Source organism: Scyliorhinus torazame, chromosome 10 (genome assembly GCF_047496885.1).
Source record: "Scyliorhinus torazame isolate Kashiwa2021f chromosome 10, sScyTor2.1, whole genome shotgun sequence".
Lineage (NCBI taxonomy): Eukaryota > Metazoa > Chordata > Chondrichthyes > Carcharhiniformes > Scyliorhinidae > Scyliorhinus > Scyliorhinus torazame.
In genome coordinates, this window is record NC_092716.1 from 26,686,269 (window position 1) to 26,708,294 (window position 22,026).

At 45.7% G+C, this 22,026-nt stretch overlaps 1 protein-coding gene across 1 annotated transcript in view; it reads left to right on the forward strand.

Annotated features, from left to right (window-relative positions):
* LOC140384791 (rifampicin phosphotransferase-like) overlaps positions 1-22,026 on the forward strand; it is a 123,137-nt gene that overhangs the window by 84,899 nt on the left and 16,212 nt on the right. Inside the window, exons 30-34 of the mRNA XM_072466781.1 lie at positions 5,647-5,742; positions 12,694-12,851; positions 12,930-13,065; positions 16,753-16,844; positions 20,559-20,695. Of these exons, the coding sequence (XP_072322882.1) occupies positions 5,647-5,742; positions 12,694-12,851; positions 12,930-13,065; positions 16,753-16,844; positions 20,559-20,695 (619 nt within the window). The remainder of the gene's footprint in view (positions 1-5,646; positions 5,743-12,693; positions 12,852-12,929; positions 13,066-16,752; positions 16,845-20,558; positions 20,696-22,026) is intronic.

Genomic DNA, 22,026 nt, shown 5'->3' on the forward strand with positions numbered 1-22,026 from the left:
CCGATTCCTTGCGGGAGCAACTCCTCAAAATTAAGCACATGACCCTGCCAGTCGCAATCGAGACGTGTATAGTGCATGAGCATGCAAGAAATCGGTACTCCCGTCTCAAATCGGCAGAATACGAAAAAAGTGCCTCCCACGAGACAGAGTGTGTACAGGCCATCGCCCGGATGCAGCGCCTCAGTATCGATGATAGCGGCCATTTCACGCGCTTTTCCCGGGGCACCACACATGCACAACACGAACGGGAGAACGAAGCGGCCGAAAACCAAACTGCGTAGGTGCGAACATCGGCTGACCGCCCTGCGCATGTGCGATGACGCACGGAGCGTAACGACGTCAACGTCATGACGTGCCCGAACTGCGGCACCGCCCACTTAAAGTGGCAATGCCCTGCAAAAGGCAGGCGATGGTTAAGTTGCGGGAAGCCTGGACATTATGCAGCCTTGTGCAGGTCAGCACCACATGTCAAGGGCCAGCGATCCCAATTTCAACGCAAGCGCGTTCGAAGTAACAGCAAGGTTTACTGGATTCTGATCCTGGTAGCACTATGGATCCAGAGGACGACTACCTGGTGTCCCCCTATCATGTGGGCATCATCACTACATGTGAGTATGCCTCCTCAAATTCAGCAAGACGCCTATCTATCCTCAATGTGGATTCCACGGACGAATGGCGTGCTGTCATACACTTAAATCAATGCGTGATTCAACAGTTCAAGCTGGACACTGGTGCTTCTGTCAATCTCATCTCTCAAGCTGATTTTGACCGCATTAAAAAGCAACCCAAAATTCTTCCGCCAGCCTGCCATGTCCTCGATTATAATGGCAATGCCATAACTGCACTAGGATCTTGTCATCTATTCGTCTCCAACAAGACCATCAATGCCACACTGCGATTCAAAATTGTCAAGCCTGATAAGGCATCCCTGCTTGGTGGCCATGCATGCCAGCTACTCAACCTCGTACAGTGAGTCCATGCCATGTCTTCTTCCAATGTGGATCTTCAGGCTGACATTGATGACATCCTTGCTCAATATCCGGATGTGTTTGATGAAATGGGTACTCTGCCATACTGCTACAAGATCCTACTCAGGCCTGATGCCACGCCTGTAATCCATGCACCACGCCGGGTGCCGGCTCCTCTGAAGGAACGTTTAAAGGCACAGCTACAGGAGCTCCAAGACCAGGGCATCATCTCCAAAGTGACAGAACCGACTGACTGGGTCAGCTCGATGGTCTGTGTGAAGAAGCCCTCAGGGGAGTTGCGGATATGCATAGATCCCAAAGATCTTAACCAGAACATAATGCGGGAACACTACCCGATCCCGAAGCGGGAGGAACTGACCAGTGAGATGGCACACGCCAAATTCTTCACGAAGCTAGATGCATCGCGTGGTTTCTGGCAGATACAACTGGACGAGTCCAGCAGGAAGCTCTGCACATTCAACACACCATTTGGCAGGTACTGTTATAACCATATGCCGTTCGCCATTGTCTCAACCTCTGAAATCTTCCACAGGATCATGGAGCAGATGATGGAGGGCATTGAGGGTGTGCGTGTCTACGTCGATGATGTAATCATATGGTCCACGACCCCCGAGGAACACATATCTCGTCTCAAACCAGTCTTTCGACGTGTCAAGCTGAACAAGGCCAAGTGCTCCTTTGGCATGTCATCCATTAAGTTCTTGGGCGACCAGATATCCCAGCAGGGTGTGTGACCAGGTTCGGTCAAGGTCAAGGCCATTAACACCATGAAGACCCAGGAAGACAAAAAGGCGGTACTACGCTTCCTCGGAATGGTGAACGTCTTGGGAAAATTCATTCCCAACATTGCCTCACACACCACGGCTCTCAAGCATCTGGTGAAGAAGTCCACTGCATTCCAGTGGCTACCCACACATCAAGCAGAGTGGCTCGAGTTAAAGGCAAAGCTCACCACTGCTCCGGTACTAGCGTTTTTTGACCCGGACAGGGAAACAAAAATCTCCACGGACGCAAGCCAGGACGGCATTGGTGCGGTGCTCCTCCAGAGAAATGACTCCTCGTCCTGGGCTCCAGTTGCTTATGCGTCAAGGGCCATGACTCCTACTGAACAGAGGTACGCCCAGATAGAAAAAGAGTGCCTGGGCCTCCTAACCGGCATTGTAAAGTTCCATGACTACGTCTACTGTCTACCAATCTTCACAGTGGAGACTGACCACAGACCCTTGGTCCATATCATTCATAAGGACTTGAATGACATGACGTCCAAGCTTCAGCGCATTCTCCTTCGACTCCGAAGGTACAATTTTGAGTTCGTATACACACCAAGCAAGGAGCGGATAATTGCGGATGCCCTGTCCCGCTCCATCACCTCGCCTTGTGAACAGGTTGACTTCATCCGCCAGATTGAGGCACAGGTGCAGCTGTGTGCCAGCAACCTCCTGGCCTCAGATGAAAGAGTGATCAGCATTCATGAAGAGACTGCTAAAGACCCTCTCCTGCAGCATGTAATGCACCACCTCGCAAATGGCTGGCCAAAAGGGCAATGCCCTCAGTTTTTAATGTGAAGAACGACCTGACAGTCGTCGAGGGGATCCTCCTCAAACTAGATCATATCGTTATTCCTCACAGCCTGCAGAGGTTAGTGCTCAAACAAATCCACGAGGGACACCTAGGTGTCAAAAAGTGTAGGCGCAGGACCTGGCAGGCTGTCTATTGGCCTGGAATCAGCCAGGACATATCCAACATGGTCCTCAATTGTGCGACCTGCCAGCGTTTCCAGCCTGCTCAAACAAAAGAAACACTCCAGCAACACGAGATCGTGACCTCTCCGTGGTCCAAGGTGGGAATCGACCTTTTTCACGCCAATGGACTTGACTATGTGCTCATTATAGACTTCTTCTCAAATTACCCGGAAGTTGTGAAGCTGTCAGACCTCACATCAAGGACAGTCATCAAGGCCTGCAAGGAGACATTTGCCAGGCATGGTATTCCACTCACTGTCATGAGTGACAATGGTCCCTGCTTCCACAGCCAAAAGTGGTCCACTTTCGCAAAGTCGTACCAATTCAACCACATTACCTCAAGCCACACTACCCGCAGTCCAACGGTAAGGTCAAGAGAGGAATCCATATAGTGAAGCAACTGCTCTGCAATGCTACGGACTCTGCTTCTGACTTCAACCTTGCGCTGTTGGCGTACAGGACAACCCCTCTGTCCACCGGTATGTCTCCGTCTCAACTCCTCATGAATAGAGGCCTGCGAACGACTGTTCCGGCCATACACTTACCAGACCTGGATCACCTCCCAGTGCTGCAAAAGGTGCAGTAACTCAGGAACCGGCAAAAGCTGACGTACGATGCTCCTGCTACCGATTTGCCTGTGCTATGTCCGGAAGAATCTGTTCGCATCAAGCTACCTGATGGAGGCTGGTCAGCTCCAGCTGTTGTTGTTCAACAGGCTGCTCCCAGATTGTTTGTAGTTCGTATGGCTGATGGCTCCATTGTCAGGTGCAACAGAAGGGCACTGCGCAAAGGTGCCTGCCTACCATCAGATCTTACTTTCCAGATGTTATGCCTCCTCCGGACACCTCGCACCATGAGGCCACCAATCTGGCAGTAATGCCGCCTGTCAAGGCACCGTCGTCCCCACCTCCACCTCTCAGGCGGTCGACAAGAATCCGCGCAAGCCCCAAAGATTGGACTTATAGACATTTATCTTATAAATTTTGTTCTGTATCTGCACGCTAGACACCTCTTATGTATATATTCATCCACTCGCCATTTAATGTAAATAGTCATATATGTAAATACAGTCGAATATGCTCCAAGCAACCAACATTTTTTTTTTAAAAGGGGGTGATGTCATGATATGCACTCATGTACATAATGAGATACAGACAGGCAGTGACAGACACCCAGTACAGCCAATCAAAACACAGGACAGAACACAACCAATCACCAGGCAGAACACTAGAGGGTGGTCTCCCACTATAAAACACACGAGATATCAGCACTCTGCCTCTTTCCACTGGTGACAACTGTAGTGACAGTCAGGGTGTATATATCAGTTAGCATCTTCTACATGTGGCTCCGAGCTAGTCTGGTCTAGTTAGTTATAACAAGCACGCTTAGATTAATAGAGTGTCAAACCCACACCGAACTGTGTGCACTGCTTAACAAGTTCAATAAAGCGTATTGAACCAACGTCACAGTTTGGAGTCTACTTTCAAGTACAACTGCATCCAGTTGCAGTCCGTGTTACCCCAGGGTGAATAACACGACATACGGCTTACTCCTAATCCTCACTCTGGTCAACTCTGTGTGGAGCAGCAGTCACAGGAACTTACACAACTGTAGCCCCTAGCTTTCTGTCAGTAGTTAGGTTAAAAATTGGGGGATGTTTATGATTTTTTGACCAGAACTTCTTGCTTTTTTATTTCCCACAAGGAATCATCCAAAGTAAGCGATGATGAACCTACTTCTGGTTTTATTCCTGAGATAGTGTAATAAGAAAGTGTAATGAGGTAGAACCACAGAACCATCGAAAAGATACAGTACAGAAGGGGGCCATTCGGCCCACCATGTCCATGCCAACCCAAAAACACCCAGGTGCCCTCTCTAATCCCATCTTCCTGCACACGGCCCAAAGCCCTGCCGCTTACAGCACTTATGGTGCAGATCCAGGTAGTTTTTTAAAAAGCTTAGGTTCTCTGTCTCAACACCAACTCAGGCAGATAATTCCAGACACCCACCACCCTCTCCTCACGTCCCCTCTAATCCTTCTGCCACTTAGCTTGAATCTATGACCCCTGGTGTTTGAACTCTCTGCCCAGGGAAACAGGTTCCTCCTGTCTACTCTATCTCTACCCCTCACAATTTTGTATACCTGAATCGTGTCACCCCTCCGCCTTCTCTGTTCCAAGGAAAACAATCCCAACCTCCCCACTCTCTCCTCGTAGCTCCAATTCTTCAGCCCATGCAACATTCTAGTAATCTTCTCTGCACTCTCTCCAGAGCAATTATGTCCTTACTGTAATGTGGTGACCAGAACTGCACACAATACTCCAGTTGTGGCCTCGCCGGTGTTTTGTACAGTTGCATCATTATGTCCCGATCTTTGTATTCTATATCTCTGCCAATGAAGGAGAGCATGTTGCTCCTCTCTTCCACCTCATTCAGCATCTTGGTGGAGGCTCCCTCTGAAAGCTTTGGGCTGGATTCCTGCGATCGCCCCTGGGGTCCTTCTCCCCCTTTTTGCTGAGATCAAGTGATGCCAGAGTGAGCGAATCAGAACCAGGCCACCGCGAGCACAGCGTGGAACCCGTGAAAACACTTTTTAAGGTGGTTGAAGATACGGCGACTTTTCTCACTGACAAATTCGGTGGGATTCTCGCCAGTTTTCTCGCTGAAACCAACACTAAACAAATCCGGAAGATTCCGCCCGTAGTTTCTGGGCGAATGACCCACTTTTGGAGAGCAATCTGTGCGAATGCACTGAGCCTGCACATATATTCCAGCTGTCATTTTAGGAAGGATTGTTATGCACTATTACTATATAGTATTACGCAGATAGTTGTTAACTGATGCACATTTTGAAGTTCAATATTAATTTTGAATGCAATTCGAGTGAAATATTTGAACCCTTTCTTCTTAATCAGAATGCAGTATCCTGGCTTTTGTCTCAACAAAGTGGAGTAATTGGTCAGAAGTTTCAAAAGTTCCTGGAAAAGCATGGCTATCGCTGTCTCAGAGAGGTAAGTTTATTGTTCTTTAATGGAGTTCATTCAAATGTTTTGAGATCCGACAGTGCAATTTAAAGTTGTCATAAATACATGGCTAAAAACGTTCCATTTTATTTTTATGTCCTGTGCTTAATTTTATGCTCATGTTTAATTACCTCCTCTACTGAAGGTGGGCGGAGATAATGCTTGTGCCCCTTTTGTTAGCCTGTTTGTCCATTTGCCTGGAAACAATACATCTCACAAAATGATTAGATGGATTTAAATGACGCTTAGTGCACGTTTAGGGTTTGGCACGAAGAACAACTGATCAGTTTTTTGGCACAGATGCAGATCTGGAACCTGGAATTTTTTAAACGATCAGTTCATATTGGGCGGATTGATATTTTTTTTAAAGAATGTTGTAGGCCACTTTATTTCAAATGTTTATGACCGATTTGTAAATTTGTGGATTCTCTCAGCTGCTGTGGTGCAATTTGTCATAGATATCAAAATATGAGCAGAGTTTTCAGAGCAGGTTGTTAGACGTGGATTTTTCTGAAGTCCCTTCAGTGAGTTGGAAGCTCTTAATAATTTTTTTCAGCTTTGTGGTGACAGAGCATCGACCAGGCAAGCAAAAGCCTCAAAGAAGAGCTGTGTCATTGTAATAACATTGAATTAACACTGTGTCATGCACAGTAAAGGCATGTCATACACATAAATTTACAAATGGACTGAAGTTGTGTGGAAATTTCTGTCACTGTATTTTATTTATTTAACATGGACACTGATGAATGTTGTGACGGCTGCCAAGGGGTCACGTGACATTTGCGTTACAACATAGGCAACAAAGCTTCCAGAATGTTCTAAAATAAATCACCCTAGGTGGGGATCTACTCCTGGAATGCACATGCGAAGACGAATGTCATCTGTGGAATTCATGCTGCCTGCATTGTCCAAAGCTTGCTCAAAACACAGAGTTAATGGACTTTGAGACTTTATGGGCTGGATTCTCTGTCCATTCACAGCAGTGGGATACTCCAGTCCCAGTGCAATGAATGGGAGATTTGGCTGAGGGGCACATTCTCCATCCTTGCTAGCAGTGGTAGTGGGACGCACTCACAATGGAGAATCCTAGCCTATGTCTCCAGGTTCATAATTCAATAAAGGATATCTGACTCGACTGGTAATCTACAAATGTGGAATACCACCAACCGTCGTCGCCTGTTGTATATCAATGGCCCTTTAACTTTAAGCCACCCTGAGTGAACAGCAACCACTGACTATGTGACCAGAACTGGCTTCTGACACTGAGAGACTTTATTAACCCAAGATCCAAACTTAAGCTGACATTTGGCAAGTTACATTTGTGCCACACAAATGCCAGGCAATGACAATCTCCTGCAAGAGAGGATCTAACCACATCCCCTTGACAGTCAATGGCATGACCACTGCTGAATCCCCCACAATTAACATCCCAGGGGTTACCATTGATCAGAAACTGAACTGGACTAGCCACATTAATACTGTGGCTACCAGGGCAGGTCAAAGGCTAGGAATCTTACAACGAGTAACTCACCTCCTGACCCCCCCAAAGCCTGTCCACCATCTACAAGGCACAAGTCAGGAGTGTAATGGAATACTCTCCACTTGCCTGGATGAGTGCAGCTCAAACAGCACTCAAGAAGCTCAACATCAGGCAGCACGGTGGCGCAGTGGGTAGCACTGCTGCCTCACGGCATCGAGGTTCCAGGTTTGATCCCAGCTCGGGGTCACTGTCCATGTGGAGTTTGCACATTCTCCCCGTGTTTGCGTGGGTTTCGCCCCCACAACCCAAAGATGTGCAGGGTAGGTGAATTGGCCACGCTAAATTGCCCCTTAATTGCTAAATTAAAGAAAAAAGAAGCTCAACATCATCCAGGACAAAGCAGCCCGCTTGGCTGCTCCTCCTTCCACAAACATTCAAACCCTCCACCACCGACGAACAGTGGCAGCCGTGTGTACCATCTACACTCACTGACAACACCTTCCAAACCCACGATACTTCAGGACAAGAGCAGCAGATACCTGGAAACCCCAACCACCTGGAGGTTCCCCTCAAACTCCCTCACCACCCTGACTTGGAAATATATCATTGTTCTTTCACTGTCGCTGGGGCAACGTCCTGGAACTCCCTCCCTAACAGCACAGTGAGTGTACCTACACCTTAAGGACTGCAGCGGTTCAAGATGGCAACTCACCACCACCTTCTGAAGGGCAACTAGGGATGGGCAATAAATCCTGCCTAACCAGCGATGCCCACGTCCCGCAAATGAATTTAAAATACCAGAAGAAAGCTGGGCAGATGCAGAAGAAGATCACGAAGGCAGCAACTGTACAGAACGTTTGTGCATATTTTCCTTATAAGGGCCAGCAGTTTAGGCCTGAGAACAAGACTCTGAAACTAGCTGAAATTCATCAAGCGGCCAAAGAAATTGACCGGTTCCAATTTCAAAGTTCAGTTGAGGAGCAACCTCCTAGATACTTGACTGCAAGAAACCCCACAACCTGCTGTGAACCCTTCCTCACTTCAACTTTAAATCATCAAATCTATTGTTATGAAGATGTGCATAAAATATTAACTTATAATGTAATTGACTTAACATCTATTGGCTGGATGTACATATATATGTATATATATTCAAATAATTAACATTTTATATCTAAAGAACACCTTTGCTGAACAAGACACTCGCCTACAACTATGTTCCATTTGTGAAGGACAATAACTGCTTTATTGTCGGCCTGGGTTTTCACCGTGCTGGGCTGACATTTGAAAATAGTGGGCAGATTCCTGACCTCATTCCTGGGCTGCTGATTTTTGGAAGTTCCTTTCAAGGGTGTGGGCAGGTTCCTGTCAGAAGCCCACACCCAGCACTCTTGACCTGGCTGACTCCATGCCCTACGTCTCCGCAATTTTCGTGGAGTTAGGTCAGGTTTTTAAAGAGTCGTGGTTCACAACCTTTGGAGTCTTAGTCTACATGAAGAGGCTTTTAAAAGGTAAGTTCAAAAGATTGCCCTCATGCCAAGTTATGCCCCCACCCACCTCCTCAGGCCCCTCATGCCACATGCTGAGCTCTGCCCCTTTGCCCACCGCCTATGTCCCCTCATGCCCCCTTATGGAAAACTCTAGCACGTGGCTGCCAATTGATTCACTGTACACTTTCTTGAACCAATATATTTTTTTAAAAAGCTTTGAAAAATGTTATCCATTGGTAACATTTTCCAATGCTTGAAATATAAGTCTGGACCAAGTCAACAAAATCATTCAGGCTTTTGGAAATTTCAACAACCATAAAGCACAAAGCCTTGGATCAACTTAACTTGTGAATGAACAGCGCACAATTTACCGCAGAGATCAGAAAGTCTGAGCTGTCAATCAAATAATGCTTCCTCTGGGGAGCAGTTGTTCTCATATTGCAGTAGCTGTCCAGGCTCTCAGCCAAGCCTCATTATGTATTCTTGGTTGAGATTGTGCCGTTGTATTAATTCGAGTTCGTGTATGAGAATAAATATCCGTGTTTAATTTAAACTCATGTAAGCTTGCGACCAAATTATTTAATTGGACGACACTCACGAGAAAAGACAGATCCCTTTCCATACAGAAAATGCTGATTACTGAAGGAAGTAAGAAAGCAAATGCATCCTGCCTGTACCAACTGCATGGTGGAGTTTTGTGTTCCATTGTGTGGCCTCTTCGCTTTAATTAATGGGCTGAATTTCTTGAGCTCAAAGGTGTTGTATTATGTGGGACATTACAAAACTGCACTGGGGGAAGCCCTTTGGATTTTCTCAGGTAAGGTATGCATGATAATTGCGCTGAAATGCAAACTTCCTCTGGGCAATTACCTTGCACGGGGAAACATTTGAAAATTAAATTTAAACTGTAAACTTCAGGTGGCTGCAGTAATAATCACCTGGAAAAAGACAGAAGAATTAAAATCTCTTCTAAGTTCTGAGCAACTGTTGTACAGACCCACACCGATGCCGCAACAACCCTCCCCCCCCCCCCCCCCCAAACATTCTTTCCATCATCTCCAAACCGCCTGGGATCTCTCCCCATACCCTCACGGTGTGTTTGTACCTCTTCACTCGTCCCTTGGAGAATAGTGTGAAATACTGGAAGGAATGGTAATAGACAATGGGCAGGATTCTCCATTCCCCAACGCCAAATTCTTAATCGGCGATTGGCTGGAGAATCCCTTTTTACGATAGAATCAGGGGCAGCGCCTGTTTCCGGATGCTCCACCCCCTCCAAAACGGCATCATCAAGGAGCACGCCGCCCACCATTGGGACGGCCTCCGCACACCATCGGGACGGCCTCAGGACATTATCTGAAGACCCACCCCCGATGCTCCGCCCCCGAGGGCCGAGTTCATGACGGGAGATGTGTGGTCTCAGCGAGCGGGAACCCGGCGTGGCAGCTGCGGACTGTGTCCAGCGCCGCCACAGTCGGACGGGAGCCATGCTGCTGGCCGGGGGGGGGGGCCTTCAGCGAGTGCCGGGGGGACTGGTGGGGGGTTGGAGGGGTGTGGCGAGCGGATGTCCAAGGGGGCACTATCTGGCAGGTCGGGTTCTCGCGCGGCCGGCGCCATGTTGACTGGTGCGACCGCTGCAGGTCGTCGCTGTACACCTACGCGGCCACGGACTCGGCAATTCTCCAGGCGTTAATTTCATGAAGGTCGGGCGTTTTGCGTGGCGCTGCTGCTAGCCCCTCATTGGTCAGAAGATTGGTGCTGGGGCGACGCTGATTCTTTTGACGTAAAACACCACGGATCCTCCAGCATAGCCTGGAAATCGGAGAATGCAGCCCAATGTACATGCACCTTCCATGGTTGTCACCATCTTCATACAATCTGATAGAGTGGTTCATCCCGAAAGGCTGCTTTATGTGCTCTTGCATATCATATTGTTAGTGGGACCATCAACACCCACCCAACATACAGTACCCCAATGTTAACAAAGGGTTAAGAGGTGGCACAGTGACACAATGGTTAGCACTGCTGCCTCATGGCCCCCGGGTCACTGTCCGTGTGGAGTTTGCACATTCTCCCCGTGTGTGCGTGGGTCTCACCCCCTCAACCCAAAGATGTGCGGGCTAGGTGGATTGACCACGCTAAATTGCCCCTTAATTGGAAAAGAATAATTGGGTTCTGTAAATTTATTGAAAAAAACAAAGGGTTAACACCTGTGCAAAAACTGTGGACAGGAGAAAGTCTTGAACATCCATCGGTTAATAACACCAACAGTAACTTCTAGGTAACAGGAAAGACAGCCATCTATTTTATAACATCTGCATAACATTGAAATTTGCAGGTGAATATTTACTTTTATGTTCACTTATAACCAGGATTGTTAATTAATAGGTTATAATAATTTAGGCATTGGACTCATGCATGCGATTATAAATTTACAGCTTTATTAAGGAAACATGCTTGCAAGCTTTTCTGGAAATACACTGAAAGGTTTAAGACAAAAATGTTTAAATTGGATCTACGAAGAGAAGTTAAAGAGAACATTTTCACTCATTGAATGGTTATTATCCAGCATATTCAGAGAGAATATTTCCACTTGTGGGGAATATCAAAACTAAAGGCCATCAATATAAGATAGTCACCAAGAAAGTAAATTGGTAATTCAGAAGAAGCATCTTTCCCAGAGAGTGAGGCATGTAATGAGATGTATAATGTAGGGAGTGTAAAGGGTTAACAAGATGATGTTCATGTATCTCAACACTAGATGACACCACAAAGTAGTCATATAAATATACTGTGACTCCTAGGATTCGGGAGAAGGTGTTAGTGAAGGGTTGAGATAGGATGTTAGTTGTATGGAGAGATATTATAGATTCTGTAGCATATATTTAATACTGTTATGTTCTTAGCTATTACTTAGTAAGGTGTGCAAATCATTTAAAGTAGTGTAAAGAAACTAGCTTTGTTTGAAATACATGATGGTCTTTCTCAGCACTACGACTTTTAACCATCTTGAGGGAATCAAGAAGGAATATCCCAACAAAGAGTATAGATGCTTTAAAGTGGAAGCTAAATATATGTCTGGTACAAAAGGGAATAATGTGTTATGTTACCAGACTTGGATGAGGAAAGGGGTTCAAGAGAAGCATAAATAATAATAATAATCTCTTATTGTCACGAGTAGGCTTCAATGAAGTTACTGTGAAAAGCCCCTAGTCGCCACATTCCGGCGCCTGTTCAGGGAGGCTGGTACGGGAATTTAACCAGTGCTGCTGGACTTGTTCTGCATTACAAGCCAGCTATTTAGCCCACTGTGCTAAACCAGCCTCTTATTGAACACGTTAGTCCAATTGCCCTTTGTCTGTGCTGAATTTGCTGTGTCATTCTGCTAAGTGCTTTTGAACATCCCAACAATCTAAAAGGTGCTACATTAATTGCAAGTTAATTATTTTTTTAAATTTAGAGGTAACTGGACATACCTGGAGTGAAAAAGGAAGGAGAAATATAAGAGTAATTTCAAATCTCTGTTTGTGTTGGAAGACCGTTTTAAACAAGGAGCATCATTTAGAGAATGTCTGTGACAAGGTTCTAACCTTATCCCCGATCCACATTTACTTTAGGCAAGGTGTCCCCACTGGGTCCAAGTGACCATAGAGTGACCTTCATACTGATCTATCAGAAAATGATGAACTTATTGCCTAAAATATTCCTAAAAATTCTGTGTTTCTTCTATGAGCCCCCAGCTTCTTGGTCCTTTCATTAAGATCGCCAGGTGAAGAGCCAATAGACATAGTGCAGAATGCCACCAAGAATGAAGGGGTAGGAGGGAAGACTGGGGAAAAAAACAAGAACTAGTATTTAGGAGACATCTGAACCGTTTTGAAGCTTCACTCTCTCTGTGTCTCTTATGCAAATCTTCTGATCACAATCATCTCGCACTTTCCCAATTGCCTTTTGTTTTTCCTCTGATAGGCTGAATTGCATGAGAAATCATGGGCAAGTGAACCAAGTAAAATCATTCCCGCCATTCAGGCAGCTTTACAGAAGAACAAACCCATTGCCAAAAAGATAAAGATGTCTTCAGACGATTCTATTGATTCCATCAAGTCACCACTTTCTGAAATCCAGAAGTATGTAAAACTACCATCTCCATTTCAGTAGAATATGAATGGTTGGAATATGGTGACAGAGCTCTCTTTCTGTTGTAGGTTGATCCTGCGCTTGGCTTTACCGAAGGCAAGGAATGCTGTTGCTACCAGAGAATTAGGAAAATCTATGGGAATCAAAATGACTGAAGTCTTTAAAAGAGCCTATTGGAAACTGGCCAATTTAATGGTACAAGAGGTGTGTATTAACGTTTACGTATTTATTTGTTCATGGGGTGTGGGCATCACTGGTGAGGTCAGCATTTATTGCCCATCCCTAATTGCCCTCTTGAGGGAGTGGTGATGAGCTACCCTCTTGAGCCACTGCGTTCCATGTGGTGAAGCTGTTCTCATCACGCTGTTAGACAGGAAATTGCAGGATTTTGATCCAGTGACAATGAAAGAATTACGATGGTGATACATTTCCAAGTGACTTGGTGGAAAACTTGCAGATGGTGATGTTCCTATGTGCCTGCTGCCTCTGTCCATCTGGACAGTAGAGATTGTAGCTCTGGGAGGCGTTGTTGGGAACACCTCAACGGGTTTCTGCAGTTCATCTGGGAGATGGCACACACTGCATCCACGATGCACCAGTGGTGAAGAGAATAATTTTTTTAAGAGGGTGAATGGGGTGTCAATTAAACGGGCTGCTCTGTCCTGGTGGAGTCCAGTGTTGCTGGAGGCGTATTTCATTCTAATACTGACCTACTAGGGTTCAGTGCAATGAATGAGTAATATTCTTTGTTGGAGAAGCATATTCCTAGCTGTTGGATCTCATTACCATGGGTTAATGGTTGCCAATAAAGCAATGTATTGGGCTGACCATTTCGTGAATTTTTCCGCTTTGATATCCACTACAATTCCGCAACTCATGCACTAATCATTTGTGCAGGACACATAGGAATAAACACTTATGGGACTTAATCGGACATAAAAGATGGGTGGAGGTCAGTGACCAGCAGATCTTCACTCATTTGGACATAAAGTCATAAGATTAGGTGGATTGGCCATGATAAATTGCCCTTAGTGACCAAAAAGGTTAGGAGGGGTTATTGGGTTACGGGGATAGGGTGGAAGTGAGGGCTTAAGTGGGTCGGTGCAGACTCGATGGGCCAAATGGCCTCCTTCTGCACTCTATGTAAGACCATAAGAAATAGGAGCAGGAGTAGACCATTTCGCCCATCGAACCTGCTCTGCTGTTCAATAAAATCATGGCTGATCTGATTGTGGTATTGATTCCACTTGCCCATCTGTCCCCCATAACCCGTGACTCCTTACCTCGACTTCTGTCTGTGGATGATGCTCCTCGGAGCAAAGAAATCCCTCCTCATCCCCAGCTTGATTGGGAGATTCCTTATTTTTAAACTGTGGCCCCTGGTTCTAGATTCCCCATGAGGGGAGACATCCATCGGGGCTGGTTTAGCACAGTGGGCTAAACAGCTGGCTTGTGATGCAGAACAAGGCCAGCAGCGCGGGTTCAATTTCCATACCAGCCTCCCCGAACAGGCGTCGGAATGTGGCGACTAGGGGCTTTTCATAGTAACTTCATTGAAGCCTACTTGTGACAATAAGTGATTATTATTATGATTATCCCTCAGGGTCCACCCTGTCAAACCCTCTCAGAATCTGAGTTCAATATGCTCACCTCTCATTCTTCTAAACTTCAGTGAGTATAGGCCCGACCCACTCAACCTTTCCTCAGAAGACAATCCTTTCATCCCAGGGATCAGACCATCGAACCTTCCCTGAATTGCTTCCAATACAAATATATCCCTCCTGAAGTAAGGAGACCAAAACTGTACACAGTACTCTCGGTGCGGTCTCACCAATATCCCACATATTTGTAATGTGGAGATGCCGGCGTTGGACTGGGGTGAGCACAGTAAGAAGTCTTGCAACACCAGATTAAAGTCCAACAGGTTTGTTTCAAATCACTAGCTTTTGGAGCACTGCTCCTTCCTCAGGCTACATATATTTGTTGCAAGACTTGCTTACTTTTATACTCCATTCCTCATGCAATAAAGGCTGATGTTCCATCTACCTCCTTAATTACTTGCTATAATAATAATTAATAATAATAGCTTATTGTCACAAGTAGGCTCCAATGAAGTTACCTATATGCTAACGTTTTATGATTCATGTGCAAGGAGATCCTAATCCCTTTATACCGCAACATTCTGCAGTCTCTCTCCATTCAAATAATATTCTGATTGTCTATTCTTCCTGTTAAACTGGCGAATCCCATGTCTAATAATAATAATAATATTCTCACATTGTACTACATCTGCCAATTTGTTCCCAGTCACCTAACCTATCTCTATCAATTTGCCGACTCTTTGTGGCTTCCTCACAATTTGCTCTTCTACCTCACTTTGTACCATCCGCAAATTTGGCTACAATGCAGTGGTCCCGTCATTAAATGTAGATTGTAAATAGTTGAGGCCCAGCACTGGCCTGTTTGCCAAGTTAAAGGTGATCCATTGGACAGGGCAGCATGGTGGCACAGTGGGTTAGCACTGCGGCCTCACGCCGCCGAGGTCCCAGGTTCGATCCCGGCTCTGGGTCACTGTCCGTGTGGAGTTTGCACATTCTCCCCGTGTTTGTGTGGGTTTCGCCCCCACAACCCAAAAATGTGCAAGCGAGGTGGATTGGCCATGCTAAAGTGCCCCTTAATTGGAAAAAATGAATTGAGTACTCAAAATTTTTTTTAAAAAGATGATCCATTGGACACTCTGTTTCCTGTTAGTTGACCAATCCTCTATCCATGCCATATCACCCCCAACACCATGAGCTCTTATCTTGTGCAGCAAACTTTAATGTGGCACCTTATCAAATGACTTTTGGAATCCAAACACACAATATTTACTGCTTCCCCTTTAACTACCTTGTCCGGTACAAAAAGCGAAGTACATTTTTGGGGGTTGGATGTTCTCGATGCCCACAAGAGACCCCCAAAGGAGGTATACCTTTCCTTCCCACCCTTTCGGCAACTTTGTTGAAAACGCTTTGTTGAAAAGCTTGCACACTCCGGCCTGCCTGCCAGCGTGCAGCATTTTATGCGAGTGTGGGCAGCTTGAGGTCCTTAAGTGCCTATTAATTGTCTTGGAATATCATAGAATTTACAGTGCAGAAGGAGGCCATTTGGCCCATTGAGTCTGCACCGGCCCTACCTAAGCCCACACCCCTACCCTATCCCCATAATCCAGTAACCCCACCCAACCCAACCTTTTTGGACATTACGGGCAATTGAGCATGGTCAATCCACCTAACCTTCACATTTTTGGACTGTGGGAGGAAACCGGAGCACCCGGAGGAAACCCAGGCAGACATGGGGAGAAAGTGAAAACTCCGCACAGATAGTCACCCAAGCCGGGAATCGAACTTGGGACCCTGGAGCTGTGAAGCAACTGTGCTAACCACTGTGTTACAGTGCCCCCCCCCCCACATAGAATCATAAAATTCACGGTGCAGAAGGAGGCCATTGGGCGCATCGAGTCCGCAACTGCCCTTGAAAAGAGCGCCCTACACAAGCCCACACCTCCACCCCATCCCCATAACCGAGTAACCCCACCCCACCTCTTTGGTCACATAAGGGCATCAATAGGCATAAGGGTGGGTGAACCAGTGGCCGCCTTACCCATCTCATGTATTATTGGGCGTGGGTGGGAAGGCAGTGGGCTAGCCACCTGTCAGCATTTACACGCCACCCTCCTCCACCAAAAATCCAACTGGCCCGGGGGGGTTGCCATGAAATCCAGTCCGGGATATATAATGGGTTATTCCATGGCTTTAACAATTGTTCTATGGTAGTAAGTAATTTAGATTTGTAATAGCAAGTAGTTGATTATTATATAAATAATTTGCTCATCAACTATTAATATTTCAGGGATTTCTGCCTGATGAGGACTTGCTTTTCTTTCTGACCCACTCAGAAATTGGAAAACTGCTTCTACACAGATCACCTGCCTTAATCTCCAGGTATGTGACACACGGCCGTCGAATGCATACTATTTATAAAGGAATTGAAATTAAAAAGTCACAGTATTGAGTTTTCCAGTGACTGGCCTTTATCATCCATGAACTAAACTGAAAAAAAAAATCAGTGTTTATCTTAATTTTGTCTCTCATGGCATTCAGGTGGGGGTGGGCAATGCATTTTAATGCATCAATTGTGATGCACAGGACATCGCAAAATATGCGAAAGGCTGCAAGGACCAATGAGTCTTTTTTTGTCTGCCACTGTTCACACGTTCATCCAATTAAGAGTTAATTGAATTTATTACTAAAAGTAATCAATATTGTTAGTTAATAAAATTGAAAACTATAACTGCAATTTAGCGGCTGCACTAGTCATGGGTGCAAATCCCATTAAATCTCACGAGTGGCCAAAAACGGGATTAGCGCTGGTGAGATTTCAGTTCAGCATCTTTCTCGTCCATACTGTGATGACGTGATCAGGTTGAAGCCCAAGAAGGGAGTGAGCCGGATTAGCATATATTAACATAGAATAAAGTATAATTAGCGGGCTCGACGCTAATTATACTACTTCTGCCCTCAACACATCTTCCCACCCTGCCGGTGTAATGTCACATTGGCGCTGGTTTAAAAAAATGAAAAACAGTCATGATGACCACACAAAGAGCGGTAAGTGTATTCCAAGCACTAAGTGCATTCCAATCACTCAAGCATGTGATTTCACTGCACTACCTCTCTTTGATGAGGTCAATGCTTACAAACATTGTGGTTTCACCACTTAGACCACTGTATCATGAAGGGAAATGAATGAATCAAACCTGCAGATGGTTTGTAGAAGCTGCCATTTCACGGACCATTACAGAAAGCTATGAATGGCTTGCAGCTAATGGATCTGTGGGAACCAGGCGCAGGTCACAGCTGGTCTCTTTTGATGAATGAACACATGGAGCTGCAAGGTAAGTATAACAGTTGGAATTCTTCTCACTGTCCCTGTCTGGACAGCTCGCTAGCTTACAGATAGGGGTCTCTTTTCTGGAGGGGTTGGGGTTTGTGTGTGTGTGGATGTCTGTTGGGGAATCCCTTTAGGCAGGGGGTCCCTGTGGTGGCTCCCCCTGTTTCAAGGGTCCCTGTGGGAGGTCTCCCTGTAACAGGTGTCCCTGTGGGGAGTCTCCCTATTACAGGGATTCCTGTGAGGATCTCCCTATTATGGGGTCCTTGTGGGGGTATGGGGGGGAGATCTGATAGAGGAGGCGTGGGCAGGCAGTGCATTATTTTTGGGGGTGGCCCTCAAAAGGGGTTGGATGGTCTCTACCAGCAAGCCCTGGGGTGGTGGACCTCACTATGGACCAAGGGGGCAATGTTACCCCCTTGGCTCTCCGCGACATCCAACCTGCCAGGGTCAAATGAGTAGAGACCACAAGTGATCTATGCCCACATGATTCCCGACTGTGGGGCTCAGAGACTCATGAAAGGCTGGAGTGTAGGGGCTAGGCCCGCTAAATGGATGAAAATGGGTCATTAAGACCCATTTGCATTTATTTACATGCTCCCGCTGGCGTGGGGAATGGACCTCGTTCCCACCAATGCTGCCCCCCCCCCCCCCCCATTTTGGAGCATCCCCATCGGGTCGTTATCCGGCATCAATCCCGATGTTGCCCAACACCCAATTCTCCAACCCATCGGGGAACGCAATCCGGCCGTCCCGGATGGAGAATCCCACCCAATAAAATAACATAAATGGGAACAAAGGGAAATCAAAAGGAAGGTCTCTAACACTGCACAAAGTGCCAGAGAATCTGGAGGGAAAACATGGCTGTGCAGTTGGAGAGCCAAATGCTGGTTTTCAGTCTGAAACTGACACTGACAAGTTTTGGGATGATTCCGTCCTATGAATAGATTCAGCAAAGTAAAATTTCCACAATATCGTGTATAAATTCAGGGAAAATTCCAAAGAAATGGCCAGAATCACCATTTCTGCTGCTTTCCCAAAAAATTCCACCAATCGTCTGCTGCTATGAAAAGGGTGTGGAGAAGATGAATTCAGAGAAATTGTGCAGAAATTCAAGGTGATGATTTTTAAAGTAATATTAATCCATTTTGAACCTAACTGGTCAAACTAGCACAAAATTCAGAGAATTTTAACAATGGCTGTCTTATGACGATAAATTGGACAGACTGGGCTTGTTCCCTCTAGCGTTTAGAAGAGCGAGGGGTGACTGGATGGAAGTATATAAGGTCCTGATTTGGTGTTGACAAGGTGGATGTGGAAAGAATGTTTCCTCCTGTGGGTGAGTCCAGAACGCAGGGAAATCAGTTTTAAAATTAGGGGTTGCTCTTTTAGGACAGAGATGAGGAGAAATTTGTGATTTCATCCAGCACCTCTCCCCCTTCCCAGTGACCCCCTCCCCTGCCACCAATGCACCCTGCTTCCCCCCCTCCCCCTCCGTCCTACCCTCACTCACCTTTGGCCTGGGATCCCTCAGTGATTCTAGGCCTTTGAAGGGTGCATTATTGACAGCTGTCTCCATTTCCACTGATATTAACAACAATTGTTTTTAATTTAAAATGCCCCGTTATTTTTTTTTCAATTAAGGGGCAAATTAGCATGGTCAATCCACCTACCTGCACATCTTTGGGTTGTGGGGGTGAGACCCATGCAGACACGAGGAGAATGTGCAAACTCCACATGGACTGTGACCCGACGCCGGGATCGAACGTGGGACCTCGGCGCCGTGAGGCAGTAGTGCTAACCACTGCGCCACCCAGCCGTCCTGATATAAACAACAATGATTGGCTGCCAGTTCTCTGAGCCGGTGGGAATAAAGATGCTGAATCCCGGGGCTGGCCAGTTAAGTGCCATATGGGTATTTAAGTCCCTCCGGCCTGCCTCAAAGGAGGCCACGCGGGGCTCCCGCTGGTTAAATTCTGCTCATTAAGTCTGTTCTCTCTGTAGATGCTGCCTATTCTGCCGAGTATTTCCAGCAATTTCTCTCTTTATACCAGATTTCCAGCATCTGTATTTGTATTAGTTGCTCTGAATTAAACAGTCCTCTCAAGGCACCTATCTCTTAACAGTTTCGACAAGGGGCCTTTGAGAGCTTGATTTCTGTATCACAGTTCTGTCTCCATTAAAAAGAAACGTAAAGTTTAAAAAAACACATCGGTATTCTTCCACATGCCATTGAAAAGATTAATAGTTCAGTATAATTTTAAGTCATTTCCAGTGATCTTAAATCAGGTTACTCACAGATGTGGAACTGGATATCCTGTTTTAAAATGCCTATCTTTGGTGATTTATCCTAATTTCAGCTGCATTAATAAACCAACACCAGGTTACCTGCGGGGAACCCGGACACAGCTGTGGTGCACCCCAATCAATGACTCAGATCATTGAAGACTGCCACCTGAAACAATTCAGTGGAACGCTCAATTAAGGAATACTTTTTAGTGGAAAGAATAAAACAGTTATGTTCTATCATACTGCCAATTATGACCATTCATGGAAGATTTTACATTTACGAAGATGTAAATGAATTATGGGAAATCTCAAACTGTGACCTAACCAGCACAATTCCCGACGTATTTTGACTCAATTTTCATAGGTCACTTATATTTTATTAAGTTAAAGGGTTTATACACAGTATTAACTTTCTGGACGAGTAAATCAAATCCTACAATGAGGCATCTATTGCCTAATAAATGTTCATGCTTTTTCAGAGCTCAGCGTCGAAAAAGACTGCTGGGGAAGCAAATGCTTTTAACATTTCTGGAGGTGAACAGCGGCAAACCTGTTCCTATTGACCATCATCAGAGTGGAACCATTGGGGACCATGAGGCCGGTCTCACACTGACAGGTAAGCAGATATCACCAAGTTTGGCAAAAGGTGCAATTACTGGAGAAGTTTCCTTTTAAAGATGGGAGAAATTGAAGGATAAGACTGAAATCACTCAGCACTTGGAAATGCACGGGTTAATCAAAAGCATCCACCATGGATCTGTTCCGTGAAAGTTGTGATTGATAGAGAAAGGGATACAATAGATGGAGCGCCAATGAACTTTCAGGAGAAAATGAATAACGTTCCTGGGAACGTGGGATAGAGGAGCAGCCGAGGCACTTAGCCCTTTGAGTCCACTGTGCCATTCAACCATTTTATAAGCTGATCTTACAAACACATATTTGAAACTTATTAAAAGTGGCAGCATGGATAGAAAGTTGGTTGACAGGTGAGCAAAGAAGCTTGTATGTGCCGTTTGGACACCCAATTATAGATGGTAGAAAGCGTCAAAGTCATGCTCACCAGGTGCTACGTCCATTGCTGTTTTCAGTGTATATCAGTGATTAAAATTTAGATTTGGGGAAAACAATCTCAAAATGAGCTGAATAGGAGGTTTGGAAAATGTTGAGGACTATCAAAAACTTCAGGGAGAAGAGACAGGCTATCAGAATTGCAAGCAGAATGTAGTGTGGTTAAGCCTAAAGTAATGAGAAAAACAATCAATGCGAGTTTACATTTGGTGGAAAGACATCAAAGACCAACCTATAAAATTAAACATGCAACTCCTATAACAACCCAAATGCAGATAACTAAACAGACACAATTGTCAAAAGAATATTGCCTTTTATAAATAGAAATTTAGAATTCAAGATTAAAGAAGTAGCTTGCAGGATTTAAAAAATTCATTCATGGGATGTGGACTTCACTGGCTGGGCCAGCATTTACTTCCCATCTCTAATTGCACCTTGTAGATGATGGACTGGCATTTGGGAGTCAGGAGGTGATAGTCAGGAGGCTGTCCATCATATCCTACTACAATCTGTATCCTCATGACCTGGCATTTCCCTCACCCTACCATTACCATCAAGCCAGGGGACCATCCCTGGTTTTATTGGGCATGCAAGAGAGTTTGCCAGGGCACCACCAGGGATAACTAAGAGATGTCAACTGGTGAGGCTACAACACAGGACGATGAACATGCTGAACAGCAGAAGCAGCACACTATAAACTGAGATCATCCCACAACCAACAGATCGGATCAATGCTCTGAGGCCCTGTCACATCCAGTTCTGAATGGTGGTGGATAATTAAATAACTAATAGAAGTAGGAAGTCCATGAATATTTCCATCCTCAATGATGGCAGAGTCCATCCCACGAGCGCAAAAGACAGGACAGGAACATTCGCAAC